Genomic DNA, 15,654 nt, shown 5'->3' with positions numbered 1-15,654 from the left:
GTGTATGAGTATTTGAATGATACCCTGCTAAGTCCCGAGGGCGATTATGCTAGTGATATGTTTGTGTTTGAGCCTTAGTAACTTGAAAATGAAATATGAATGTGAAATGATTATTGATGTATATGTGTGCATGAGCAATTGAATGATATCCGGGCTAAGTCCCGAAGACATTTATGCTGGAAATTATATCCGGTTAAGACCAAGGCAATTGTGCTAGTGACTACATCCGGGCTAAGACCAAGGCATTCGTGCAAGTTGTTCTATCCGGCTAAGACCCGAGGGCATTCGTGCATGTGGTTATATCCGGTTGTATTCTGAAGAAGCTTGGGCTGAAGGTGGCGTTGGTTGCTGTAATAAATTTAATTAGTACGCTCGAAAAGCCCAAAGGAAAAGGTATGTTTATATGTGCATTGGAAAAGTCGATATGTTTGAGTAACATTCGTTCAATCGACTAACGAATTTTCAGCTATTGAATTGGTTGATATCTTGTGAAAGTATACAATGATGAAGTGTGAAGCAAGTATGATTATGTGAATGTGTATTAATGAAATGATTCATTTGGCTATGTGAATGTAATGCCTTAGTTAAAGCTAATTTTATTGCTTGAGACTTACTAAGCATAAAAATGCTTACCCCGTTGCTTTGGCTCTCTGTTTTATAGATTTTGCTCGTTAGTGATCGGATTCTAGATCATTAAAGTTGAAGTCATCTACACTATCAAAGCCTCCATTTTGGTATAATTTTGGTTGAACTTTGAAATGGCATGTATAGGATTACCCTAATGTTGAAGGTCATGTACCTTTCAGTTTTGTGTAAGCTTGGATAGCCATGCGAAAATGGCTTATATACGTTTTTAGTATGATTCTATAATAGTTTGTATGATAATCATTATGGGGTATGAAATTGTCTGAAAGGATTAGCCATTGGAATGGTTAATCATAATCACACTTTGTGCTATGGTGCAAAAAGGGCCATTTGAATCGTGGAAATCATGAAATAGGTAATGGTTACTTTGAAAACAGATGCTGGCAGCAGCAGTGGTATGGTTTTGAAAATCACCAAAATTTGTAGGAATGGTATTAAATAATGAATAAATTATGTAAATGAACCTTAATGAGTCTACTTTGATGTGGAATAAACGAAACGGTCATAGGAGTTACATGTTAAGAGATATTAAAGCTATTGTGAGATAGGGCCAGAACGGTTTCTGGGTCCCCTGTCGCAACTTTAAAAATTTATTATAAATTATCCAGAAAGAATTAGGAGTCATGCCTTATATTTACAGATTCCATTTTGAGTCTAGTTTCATTAGAAACAAACGGCACCAGTATTAAAGCCCTGTACAGAGAGATATTCAAGTTGTAACGCGCAAAGGTCAGAGCAGTCGATCCCTGTAACATGGGTGACTTTAACTAATAAACTGTACCAATTGGCCGGACCAAAAATTCTAGAATTAAATCCATGGATGGATATATGAGTCTAAATTCAGGAAAAATTTACGGAATCAGTTTCCGAGTTTTGAAACTCGAGATATGATTTTTAAGGTGACAGTGACGCAGATTTCTAGCCTGTCTGGAAATGTCAAATTGGTGGGTGAAATATGTGGATTTGGCTTGTTAACCCCTCGTGTCTGACACCGGCGATGGTCTCGGGTTCGGGGTGTTACAAAACTTGTTTGGTTGTTATATGTTAAGCTAATGAGAATAAATTGAATTACATTATGATTTAAATTACTTGCTTAATTCTGGTTGATTGGTAAGTTATATTTGCTATTATACGAACCTACTAAGCTTAATTGCTTACTTTGTTTACTTTTCCTATTTTATAGCGATTCGACAGCTCGCTCGTTTTGGAAGTTATCGGAGATTGCATCACACTATCGAACTCTTATTTTGGGTACTTTTGGACTTTATGTATTCTTGTTATATGGCATGTATAGGTCACTTGGCTAGTGAAATCCTATATGTTTTGAGTATGTAATTTTCCATTTAGTGTGGTTTAATTTGTTATGATTGACATGTATATATATGTGTGTTGTAACATCCTAAATTAGGGCCTAGTCAGAATAGTGGTTTTGAGACCACAAATCTGAGATAGAAATAACTATTTTATGATTATTATGAGGTTTATGTTATGAATGCATGCTTGTTTGAAAGTTTCATGAAACAATTCTATGCATAAAATGTCTAATTGCATTTTAGGGACCAAATTGAATAAAGCACAAAACTTGCATTCTAGAAGCTTTAAGCATGAAATTGCATTAGATTATGAATTAAAAGGTCTTAATTAGAAATTTGACCAATTTCTAAAATTTTGGACAAAAATGGACATACATAGAAAAAAATTGGAAAGAGAAACCCTAAAGGCATTTTGGTCATTAGGTAATTAAAAGAATAAAAAGGGAAAATCAAACAAAAAAATGTGTCCATCTTCCTCCTTGGCTGCCGAAAATCACAAAACACTATAGCTAGGGTTTTGTTCAACATTTCCAAGCTCAATAGTAAGTGTTCCCTAGCCCCGTTTTTAATGTTCTTTGTATTTTTAAAGTCCCGGTAACATGATCTACCCATTTCTAGCTATATTTTGAGCTAGGGTTCATGTATGAAAATTGACCCATGCATGACATGCTTGTATTTTGATGATTAATGGAGGAATATGAATGTTTGATGCATGATGAACATCTTTTATTAGGTGATTTTTAGTGAAAACACCTAAATGAAGGACTTGTTTGTAAAAGTGAAAATTTGAGTAATAATAATGTGAAATAAAAGAAAATATGGGCTGATATGAGAATAGAAAAGGTTCGACCAAGCTTGGGTAATCAAGAAAATGCATGCATTTCATTTTACGAGCCTAGGGGCTAAATCGCAAATATGTGAAAGTTTAGGGGTCAAAATGTAAATTTAAAAAAGTATGATTTATTGACTCGTTTGAATAATGTAAATAATAAATAAATTAAATTTGGCATTATAGATCAAGAAAAACGTGAATCGGGACTTGATCGAGGAAAGAATAAAGTATACGACAACTAGGCTCGATTACCACCATTTTGTACCGAGGTAAGTACATATGCAGATAATGTGGTATGGTATTATGTTTTAAATGCTTCAATGTAATGTGATAATTGCTTTATTATAATTATGAATTATATGTTTATTGATTGTTATGAAAGCATGAATGTTATTATGGTCGTGATTTACAATGTTACGAGCAAGTATGATGGAGATACTATATGTAAGTGAGAAAACAATCCCGTTTGAACCTTAGAATAGTTTAGGATACAAGTGACATGTCACTAGGAACTAAGGAGTCTAGACTTGTTGAGTAGTCTGGGTTCTTGAGATATGTGGCATCTGAGCTCGTTGAGAGGTCTGAGTTCATTATGGATGCAAGCTCATTGAGAGGTCCAATTTCATGGTGGATGTGATTCATGTAACATCTGAGCTCATTGAGAGGCCTGAGTTCATTATGGATGTGTTACATGTTATGTGGTAGCTTCGGCTACGTTTGTATTTGAGGAACTTATATGCAAGGTCTCCGTATATCCAATAGTATTCCAAATGTTCAACGGGAATTGTAAAGAATGTAATGGGAGTCCCAAGAAGGACATATGAAAGAGTTATGGTTATAGATACTTACGATGAGTATAGGTATGTATGCTAGACCTATGAGTAATGCTTTAATAAAGATCGGTTTATGATGAGCAAGTATATATATGTGCATATGATGAGTAAGCGAAGAGGTTTGAAGGAAAGAATAATATTTATGTATATATTACCATGTTTTGCATGTTAATTGTTTACCACTATTGCATATTATTTGCATGTGGACTTACTAAGCTTTAATGCTTACTCCCTTCTCTTTTTCCATCATTTGTAGCTATGCCAAGCTAGCTCAGGGATCGGAAGCTGTCAGAGTACTCGATCGCACTATCAAAAGACTATTGGGTAAGTGAAATTATTATTTTGAGTATGGTATGTATAGAAAACTATCATTTTGTGATATGTGGCGTACTATTTGGCCAATTTTTGGAGGCCTATGATAATGATGATTCATTTTGTAATGGCCGTGTGATATGGCTCATACTTGTTCATTTGGGTTGTATTCTAATTACCCATGCATGCATATGCTAGTGTTTTGATGGTAGAACATGTTATTACTTGGTGAATGCATGATAATGATGTGATGTGTGGTTGGATCGATGAATGTATGGTAAAGTATAAATCTGGTGCTAAAGGATAAGGGATGACCTAATATCTAAAAAGAACTATGTGTATGAATACACAAATTGAAGTTACGGTAACAAGTTTAATAATGCATGAAATTGGTGTGGAATGCCTCTAAATGGTGTAGCAAATAAGTGTGCAATAAAATGAGATTATGAAGATGTGAGAGTGCCATGGTGTGGAATGGTTGAGTGCACAAATATGTCATGTTGCATGTTATATAGTGTGTTTCAATGTATAAGTGATTGAGGGTGACCATTGGCTTGGAAAATAGCCTCCAAAAAGGTCCACACGGGTAGACATACGGGCATGTGTCTAGTCCGTGTGTGACATACGGTCTACCCCATGGGCATGTTGAATGGCCGTGTGTCCCCTACAACAAAAATTTCTAAGTCAGTATGCATGGTAGTAAACACATGGGCAGAGACACGGTCGTGTGTCTTAGTCGTGTGGAGGACACGGCCTAGCGCATGAACGTGTGCCTTGGCCGTGTGCCCCTAAATGAATGATGACGTCATAAACAGAATGTCCTGGTTTTTGGACACAGGTGATGACACTGGCATGTCTAGGCTGTGTGAGGGACAAGGGCATGTGCTCGACCGTGTCACAACCCCTGTAGGTTTAAAATGAAAAATAAATTCTAAAAATTCCACACGAGTAAGAGACATGGGCATGTCCCAAAGCACACAGGCTTGTGCATTGCCTCCACACGGGCGTGTGAGGCTTAAACCTAGAAACTTTCTTCGAATTTTCTTAAGTTCTCAGTTTAGTTTCGGGTTACTTTTAATGTATGTTTTGGACCTCGTAGGCCAATGATAAGGAAAAAATAACTTTGTTTGGTTGATTTTAATTTGGAATGAAATTTTATGACCCGTATTTTCTGAAAATACCCTGTTTATGTTCTGTAATGCCTTGTACCTTGTCCTGGCCTCGGGTACGGGTAAGGGGTGTTACTTTTAGTGGTATTAGAGCTATGGTCTAGTCGATTCTCAGACTAACCTAGCGTATTTGAGTCTAATTATACGTGCCATACGTATATATATATAAGTAATGATAGTGTGACGACTCTTGACAATATTAAAATGTGTTTTCATATAGTAAATAGATCCCGACAGAGCAATGGGGTATGACGTAGAAAGTAACGCGCCTACTCCAGTGGAAGGAGCAGTGCCATCTGAAAGTACGCCCAAAACTATCAGTAGAGGAGAAGGAGGTAGAGAGGCCTTTCTCCACGTGATGAATGCATAGTACACGGAGTTCATTCAAACGAACCAGAATGCTCAACCTCCCCCACCTCCCCCAAATCCTCAACCGCACCTACAATGCCTCAACATATGGATTTCATGAGATTTGCTAAAACACCTATTGATAGAATTAAAAAACAAGGTACTGAGGAATTTAAGGCAAATGCCAATGATGACCCCGAAAAAATGGAGTTCTTGTTAGAGAGCTCGATAAGGGTATTTGAAGAATTGTTATGTACACTCGAAGAGTGCTTGAAATGTGCCATATCCCTATTGGCGTATCACTGATGAAGGACGCTGATATCTGTAGTACCACCAGATAGGGTTACTTGGGAATTCTTTTAAGAGGAATTTCGAAAGAAATACATTAGCGAAAGATTCATCGAACAGAAGCGTAATAAATTCCTGGAATTGAAATAGGGCCGTATGACAGTTAGTGAATATAGAGGAAATTCGTCAGACTTAAAAAATATGCTTGGGAGTGTGTACCCTCCGAAGCTAAGATGTGTAGAAGATTTGAAGATGGGCTCAATGAGGATATTAAGACATTAGTAGGTATTAGGTATTCTTAAGTTGAAAGAATTTGTGGTACTTGTTGAACGGGCTTGTAAAGCCAAAGACTTGGTTAAAGAGAGGAGGAAGGCCAAGTCTGATGCAAGAGATACGAGAAAAAGGTACATGAGTAAGTCATTCCCATCCCAATCTAAGAAATCTAAAGAGATGTATTCTTGTTCACATGTGTCAGCTAGACATTCATACGGGAATCGTAGAAAGCAGAATTCAAGTTTTAGATCTCATGATACGTCTGTGGCAAGCGTGGGTAACGCTAAAACCTCCAAGGTTGAATGTCCGTAGTGTGGCAGGCGACATTCTGGCAACTGTAGAACAAGTTAAGGATCTTGTTTTAAATGTGGTTCTGTAGACCACTTTATTAAGTATTGTCCTGAGAGGATGGAGAAAGAAAGAATTAAGAGTCCAAGTCTGAGTGGCATAACTTTTAAGGGAAGACCCTCGAGAAACACCGGGAATGAGTCCGGTAGTAAGAATGCGACACGAGATGCAACAGTGAGGTCTGTAGCTAGGGCTCCGGCTAGAGCCTATGCCATACATGCACGCAAAGATGGAACTTCTCTTGATGTGATCATTGGTAAATTTTCTCTTTATGATACTAATGTTATTGCTTTAATAGACTCTGGCTCCACTCATTCGTATGTGTGTATGAAATTGGCATCTAGTATGAATATACCTGTCAAGTCTACAGAATTTGTATTAAGGTGTCTAACCCGTTAAGAAAGCATATGATAGTTGATAATGTATGTAAGAAATTTCCTTCGATGATTAAAGATCATTATTTTCTGGCCAACTTGATGTTGTTTCCGTTTGATGAATTTGATGTCATACTGGGTATGGATTGGTTGACACTACATGAGGCTATATTGAATTGTAGATAGAAAGTTATGGAATTGAAATGTGAAAACGGTGAAATTCTTCGGGTTGAATCAGATGATGCGAATAAGTCACCAATGATGATATCTTCGATGGTTGCTTAGAGATATATAAGAAAAGGGTATCAAGCTTATTTGGCATACATATTGAATACAAAAGAATCCGAATTGAAAATCAAATTAGTACCAGTTGTGTGCGAGTTTGAGAATGCATTTCTGGAGGAATTGCTAGGTTTACCTCAGTTAGAGAAGTTAAATTCAGTATTGAGCTAATGCCAGGAATGACACCCATCTCTATTGCCCTTTATATAATGGCCCAGACTGAACTGAAAGAATTAAAGTCACAATTGCAAGAGCTGACCAACAAATGTTTCGTGAGACCAAGATTTTTGCTGTGGAGTGCTCCCGTACTGTTCGTGAAAAAGAATGATGGCTCTATGAGATTATGCATTGATTACCAACAACTCAATAAGGTGACAATCAAAAATAAGTATCCTCTTCCAAGGATTGATGACTTGTTTGATCAGCTAAAGGGAGCAACGTTGTTCTCTAAGATAGATTTAAGGTCCGGATACTACCAGTTATGAGTGAAAGAGTCTGATGTGCCTAAGTCTACCTTTAGAACGAGGTACGGCCACTATGAGTTCCTTGTTATGCCATTTGGACTAACGAATGCTTCTGTCGTGTTCATGGATTTAATGAACAGAATTTTTCGGCCATATTTAGATAAGTTTGTTGTGGTGTTTATCGATGATATTTTGATTTATTCTAGAGATGAGGCAGAGCATGCCGAGCATTTGAGAATTATTTTACAGACTCTGAGGGTTAAGCAGCTATATGCCAAGTTTAGTAAAAGCGAGTTTTGGCTTCGAGAGGTTAAATTTTTAGGCCACATTGTTTCAGGAGATGGTATATGAGTTGATCCCAGTAAGATTTCTGCTATTGTCGAATGGAAGCTGCCGAGGAACGTAACCAAAGTTAGGAGCTTTTTAGGTTTAGCAGGTTATTACAGACAATTTGTGAAAGGATTTTCGATGATAGCCACTCCAATGACGAGGTTATTGTAAAAGGATGTTAAGTTTGAATGGATAGAGAAGTGCCAACAGAGCTTTGAGAAACTGAAAGCGTTGTTAATCGAGGCACTAGTGTTTGTGATTTATAGTGATGCATCCTTGAATGGATTGGTTGTGTTCTTATGCAAGAAGGTAAGGTAGTAGCTTATGCTTCGAGGCAACTGAAGCCACACGAGAAGAACTATCCTATACATGATTTAGAGTTAGCCACTATTGAATTTGCTTTGAAGATTTGGCGGCATTACCTATTCAGGGAGAGATGCCATGTCTATTCAGACCATAAAAGTCTTAAATATTTGATGACTCAAAAGGACTTAAACTTTAGGCAACGAAGATGGCTTGAATTATTAAAAGATTATGAGCTTGTGAGAGATTATCACCCCAGTAAGGAAAATGTGGTTGCTGATGCTTTGAGCAGAAAGTCTTTATTTGCTTTGAGAGCTATGAACCCACGGCTAGTCCTATCTCATGATGGTACTATTCTAGCAGAGTTAAAAGTTAGATCGACTTTTCTTCATAAGATTTGTGATGCTCAAGAGGCTGATAAATAGTTACAAGCCAAGAAAGCTCAGTGTGAGCCGGGCAGTGAATTAGATTTTCGGAGAGATCCTAATGGTTGTCTGAGATTCTGTGAAAGGATTTGTATTCCGAAGGATGCTGAGTTGATTCAGAATATTTTGCATGAGTCTATAACAGAGGTATGTCAGTTCACCCGGGTAGCACAAAAATGTATAATGATTTAAAGAAAATGTATTGGTGGGATGGCATGAAAAGAGATATATCCGAATTTTTTGTCGAGATGCTTGATTTGCCAACAAGTAAAGGCCGAACACCATCAAGTATTATTGTTGACTAGGACAACAATAATGCATTGAGACTAACATGTAGTTAATTGATGATAAAGAGTTGTCATTGATTTGGAGTGTCAAAATCAATACATGAATATGTGTGTTAGAGAACAACATATTGGACTAACCTGCTATGAGTATGTTTCTTTGATTATTATGTAATTGTCACAACATTACTCATAGTGATTAATATGTATATGATCCTCAGACTTGAGATCATCATTATCCCAACATCGTGAGTTGTATATTTTGATATATTCAAATGTACACCGTAACTGGTTCTTCTATAAAGGCTGATGTTGGATATACCACAATCTATGTAGAGGGATATGGTTGATCAATATAGAATAGGTCCCTCCTACATAATGGGAGTAATATCTTAGGCCACTTGATTGAGTGAGAATCGAAATGCATGGTCATGCTCAAATAAGTTGATATGAGATGTCAAACTTATTTTGTATATCATACTTTACTCAAGATATCAAGAAACATGAGATGGACTATGCAAGTGTGACTATTCCATGACTTGTGTTCATTCCAGATATAAAGGACTTAAGGATTAATGCATGAAAGATAAATCACAAAAGGTTATGTCGAATCATGACTTCTTGTAACTCAGGTAGCAATGATGCATTGCTAGATGTCACTCATTGTATGTAACATTACAATCATTCTAGTATTACTGCTAATGTTACAAGAGCCTACAGGGTCACACCATATGGTTGAGATGATCAGAATAAAAAATAGTTGGTATTGTTTTTGGCTTTCACATGAATTAAATTAATTATAGAACTAATTTAATTGGGCAATCAAATATCTAACATATTATATGTACAAGAATGTTGTACACATAATGAGAACGTAATTATATTAATATATGAAGTTGGTTCAGTATATAAATTTAAATAAATATAGTTTACCAAATCTTTGTTATAATTAATGTAATTATAATTTTTGGTTAAAACATCATTATATTTATTTATTTTAAAATATTCGATATAAATATACCAAATTTAAAAGGAGAGTTATATATATAGAAAATAACCCTAAAAAGAAAACCTAGTTTTTTTTTTGAGTGCTCTAGCAGCCGTCAAAAAATAGAAATCTCTAAAACCGTTTTGAGGACTTCTTCCGTTCATTGTCAACTAGGTGGAATATGTAGAGGTCGAAATCTGAAAAGTTGCGACTTGGTTCAATAGTGGTTTGGAATTCTCGTTGCCGAGGCGTTGCTGTCTACTCAGATTGAAGTTTTGATAATTTCGAAACCATTTTCATTATTTTGGTTTTCCTGATTCTTTCCTCGCACATCCATGGTTGGATTGCCAGAATTTTATTTTTCCGCTGTGCCTTGGGGGCACCGGCATTCCAGCAGTGGTATCAGAGCCACTTGTGCGATACGGACTCGGGTTTAAATACTTGGGTGATGCAATTGTATGAGATGCATGCTTTAATTTCATTACGTTTTTGACTGTTCAAATCGTCCAAGTATATTATGATATCTGTTCCTTTCGATAATTGATTAGATGTTAATCATGGTGTTATGGCCTATTCGGATTTATGTTATTACTGTTTAACTTTGACAAATCTGTAATGATGCAACGGTTGTATTTACAATGTCCAATAAGAGTAAACCGGCTAGTGGAACAAGGGTTGTTTCGGTATGAAACCTCAACGATTAAAATCCTAAAATCACGATTCCATTGATAAAAGTTATCAAATCGTGAGGTTTCATTTGACTGGGGTATACGGTTTATACCGTGAGGGCTCTATCCCTGCACCCCTGGTTCATACTGCAGGGGCTCTGCCCTCGCACCCCGGCTCCTGCCGTGATAGTTCCCTCTTATAATTTGGGAATAGGGATCGGGCGTTCGGCCTGATCCCTCTGACCACCTCAGATCCCCATCATCTTTTAGTATGTTTTGTAATAAATAAAACTTGATGGGCCATAAAAGATGGAAAGGATATTCTATAATTCACTAAGTAAAATATTGAATGATGTATGCTATTTTTTTGACATGCACGGTGTTTGAAATGCATAGTTATAGCCCGATGACCCATTTAATAAAAGGTTGTAATTTTATAAAATATGGTCTGCATGTCGTGCCTTACTATTATTCTCTTGTATTTCTCTTCTCATCTTACTCCCTCGTATGTAAAACGAGTTTCTGCATATTGTAATTTGGAAAAGTTGCTGTGGGTTTGACGAGAAGGAAGATGGGCCAATCAGTGTGGATCAACAGCTTGTGAGACGGCTTTTACCTTTAGGTTTCCTTTTGGTTCTCCCATTGGCTTGGGATGAACCACCATAGTTGGGATGAACCACCATAGTTTATGGGCTATAACTATTGCATTTATTTATTGGTTTATTTATTCATGTATGAGATGCTATGGATGTCTAAAGCATGCAAATTAGGTAATAATAAACCTCATTAATTGATGAGATCAATTAAAAGATTAAATGGACTGGAGTAGACCAAAATTGGTGAGATGCAATATCTTAAATAAACTCCCTCTATTGAAATATTAAGTCATCATGGCCTTCCAATTTTGCCCTTGTTAAGGCCTCGATCAATACTATGTAGGTCATGCCAAAGCAGAGTACTAGAATTTTTCTTGGTTAAACGCGAAGAATAAATAAGTGATATTCGCTGGTTAAAAATTGGTTAATGACTTAACTAGGTTACTCTAATAGGATTAGAAACCTAGAGGCAAGTAATTTGGATAAACCATAAGATGATTAGAACAAGAATTGTTCACCAAATTGTAGGAGTTACATAAGATGTAATTAGCAAATGATTGCTTACCTAAATAACCATAATCTTGAGACTAAAGCCAAATATGACTTAAGAAGAGGTGAAATATGGATCTTTAACCCACTAGAAATACTTTTAAGAAAGTTTTTCCAAAATTAATATATGAGGGTTATTAATTTTGAAATAAAATAGTGGGAACATGTTTAATAAAGTCCTTTTAATGATTGATATAAACATGGTAAATTTATTCACATGCATATTTTATTGTTATAGATATATTATGGCTGCAAACAATGTACTCTCATTGCGATCGGTCCTTGAGAAGGACAAATTTAATGGTTTGAACTTTCTTGACTGGTTCTGTAACTTGAGGGTTGTCCTCAAATAAGAACAAAAACTATATGTCATTAAACAACCACTTCCTATTGAACCATCCGGTAATGCCTCGAGAGCTGATAGAGATGCTCACAAGAAGCATCTCGATGACATGGTAGATGTTGGATCTCTTATGCTTGCCACTATGAATCCTGAGCTTCAAAAGCAATATGAGGACATGGTTGCTTATGATATGATCGAGCACCTGAAAGAACTTTATCAAGGGCAAGCACGACAAGAGAGGTTCGATATCTTTAAGGCCCTATTCCAATGTAAGCTCGCTGAAGGAAGCCCGATAGGACCTCATGTCGTTAAGATGATTGGCTATCTTGAAAGCCTGTCTAAGCTTGGGTTTCTATTGGGCCAAGAGTTGGCCACTGATGTTATTCTGCAATCGTTGCTGGATAGCTACAACTAGTTTTTCCTCAATTTTAATATGAATGAAATTGACAAGACTTTGCCACAGTTGCTCAGTATGTTACGAACTACTGAAGGCAACATGAAAAAGGTTGGACCCAAGCCCATACTGATGGTTCGTAACAACAAGGGCAAGGGAAAGGCCAAAGTTCAAACAAAGCCCAAGGGGAAGGGTAGGCCCAAACCTAGAAAAAGAAAGGCTACACTGAAACCTAAAGGTGGGGTGTCTAAGGAAGGAAATTGCTTTTATTGTGGTGTGACTGGACATTTGAAGCGAAACTGCCCTATCTATCTTGAGGAAATTAAGAAGGCCAAAACAGGCGAAACGTCTACTTCAGGTATTTATGTTATTGATATTAATTTATCAACTACTACTTCTTGGGTATTAGATACTAGTTGTAGTTCTCATATTTGTACTTCTGTACAGGGACTACAAAGAAGTAGGGCTTTGGCTAGAGGAGATGTGGACTTGCAAGCTGGAAATGGAGTAAGAGTTGCTGCATTAGCTGTGGTAACATACATTTTATCTTTGCCTATTGGATTTGATTTATGTTTAGAGGATTTTTATTTTGTGCCCAGTTTGACTAAAAACATTATTTCAATTTCTTGTTTAACAAATTTGGTTTTGAGATAATTATTAAGAATAATTGTTGTTCCTTTTATCTCAATAATGTTTTCTATGGTTCAGCACAATTGATAAATGGCCTCTATATTTTAGATCAAATGAATACCATTTACAACATAAATACTAAAAGATCTAAAATAAATGACTCAAATCAAACTTATCTTTAGCATTGTCGTTTGGGCCACATAAGTGAGAAACGCATATCCAAACTCCATAAAGATGGTCTCTTGGATTCATTTGTTTTTGAACAATTTGAAATATGTGAATCTTACTTATTGGGAAAAATGACTAAATCTCCTTTTACTGGTAAAAGTGAACGAGCTAGTGATTTATTGGGCTTAATACATTCGGATGTATGTAGACCAGTAAATACACAGGCCAGGGGTGGTTTTCACTACTTTATTAGTTTTACTGATGATTTCAGTAGATATGGGTATGTTTATCTGATACACCATAAGTCAGAGGCCCTTGAAAAGTTCAAGGAATTAAAAAATGAAGTACAAAATCAACTAGGAAAAACTATCAAGACACTTCGATCTGATCGAGGTGGGGAGTATTTGAGCCTAGAGTTTGATAATCTTTTAAAGAAATGTAGGATTGTCGCACAACGTACTCCTCCTGGTACTCCTCAATGGAATGGAGTTTCTGAGAGAAGAAATCGAACTCTGTTAGACATGGTTTGATCCATGATGAGTCATGTTGATCTATCGACTTCCTTTTGGGGACATGCACTTGAGATAGCTACTTTCAAACTAAACCATGTTCCATCTAAATCGGTTAAAAGACACCATATGAGATGTGGACTGGAAAACGTCCCAGTATGTCTTTTATGAAAATTTGGGGTTGCGAAGCTTATGTTAAACGTCAGACGTCTACTAAGCTTGAACCCAAATCTAAAAAGTGTATTTTTGTGGGGTATCCGAAAGAAACCAAAGGATATTATTTCTTTAATCCCATTGAGAACAAAGTGTTTTTTCCTCGGACTGGTGTCTTCCTAGAGAGAAAATTTGTTTCTAGAAAAGGAAGTGGGAGAAAGATTGAACTTGAAGAAATTCGAGAATCGCAAGATACCATTAAACCAGAGATTGAACAACAACAAATTCCACAAGATATTGAAGAACAAGTAACTGCTGTAGAAACACAACTATCGCGCAGATTTTTAAGAGAATGCCATGCAGCTGAGAGATATGGATTTCTCATTACAATGCATGGTGACATTCTTATTTTAGATCAAGATGAGCCTAGGACTTATCAAGAAGTGGTGACGAGCCCAGAATCTAAGAAATGGCTTGAGGCCATGAGATCTAAGATGGATTCCATGTATGAAAATCAAGTATGGACTTTGATTGACCCACCTGAAGGGGTTAAACCTATAGGGTGCAAGTGGTTTTTCAAAAAGAAAACCGACATGGATGGTAATGTGCAAAAAGAAAAGGCGATTAGTCATTAAAGGATCTTGCTTGCCATTGTTGCATTTCATGATTATGAAATCTGGCATATGGACGTCAAAATAGCTTTCCTTAACGGGAAACTTGAAGAGGATGTGTACATAACACAACCTGAAGGTTTTGTCAATCCAAAGGATGCTAGAAAGATATGTAAGCTACAATGATCCATTTATGGATTAAAGCAAGCATCTCGAAGTTGGAATCTTTGTTTTAACAATGCAATCAAAGAGTTTGGTTTTATCAAAAATGAAGATGAGCCATGTGTTTACAAGAAAGGTAGTGGGGGCACTATCACATTCTTGGTACTGTATGTGGATGACATACTTATCATGGGAAATGACATACCTACCTTACAGTCTATTAAGACTTGGTTAGGAAGTTGTTTTTCTATGAAGGACTTGGGAGAAGCCACTTACATCTTAGGAGTCAAGATCTATAGAGATAGATTAAGACGACTACTAGGTCTAAGCCGAAGTACATATATAGATAAAGTATTGAAAAAGTTCAGTATGGAAGAATCTAAGAGAGGATTCCTACCTATGAGACATGGTATTTCACTCTTGAAGGAAATGTGTCCTTCAACTCCACAAGAGAGAGAACCCATGAGTGAAATTCCATATGCTTCCACTATTAGATCTATCATGTATGCCATGTTATGTACTTGTCCAGATGTTTCCTATGCCTTAAGTATGACGAGCAAGTACCAAGTAGATCTCGGTGAAGGTCACTGGACCACAGTCAAGAATATCCTTAAGTACTTAAGAAGAACTAAGGATATGTTCCTAATATATGGATGTGAGGAAGAGTTAAGTGTAAAAAGTTACACTGATGCTAGCTTCCAAACTGATAAGGACGATTCTTGATCGCTATCAGGTTTTATGTTTTGCCTTAATGGTGGTGCTGTGATTTGGAAGAGTTCAAAGCAAAGTACAGTAGCCGATTCTACAACAGAGGCCAAGTATATTGTAGCCAGTGAGGCAGCAAAAGAAGTGGTTTGGATCAAAAAGTTCATTACTGAACTAGGGGTTATGCCTAGCATATCAGATGCTATAGAACCCCAATATGATAGCAATGGAGCCATTGCACAAGCTAAAGAACCCAGATCTCACCAGCGATCCAAACATATACTTAGGTGCTACCATCTTATTCAAGAGATTATCGATCGAGGGGATGTAGAGATATGCAGAGTACATACAGATG

At 36.7% G+C, this 15,654-nt stretch overlaps 1 protein-coding gene across 1 annotated transcript; it reads left to right on the top strand.

The window, feature by feature from the left end:
* Positions 1-12,400: 12,400 nt before the first annotated feature.
* LOC108462136 (uncharacterized) lies at positions 12,401-13,078 on the top strand. Its single transcript, XM_017762120.1, has 3 exons — positions 12,401-12,763; positions 12,809-12,892; positions 13,070-13,078. Exons 1-3 carry the CDS (start codon positions 12,401-12,403, stop codon positions 13,076-13,078), a joined length of 456 nt encoding a protein of 151 aa, XP_017617609.1.
* The last annotated feature ends 2,576 nt before the right edge of the window (positions 13,079-15,654 follow it).

The sequence above is a fragment of the Gossypium arboreum genome, chromosome 13, assembly GCF_025698485.1.
Source record: "Gossypium arboreum isolate Shixiya-1 chromosome 13, ASM2569848v2, whole genome shotgun sequence".
Taxonomy (NCBI): Eukaryota; Viridiplantae; Streptophyta; class Magnoliopsida; order Malvales; family Malvaceae; genus Gossypium; species Gossypium arboreum.
This window is presented reverse-complemented; position numbering and strand designations above follow the sequence as displayed.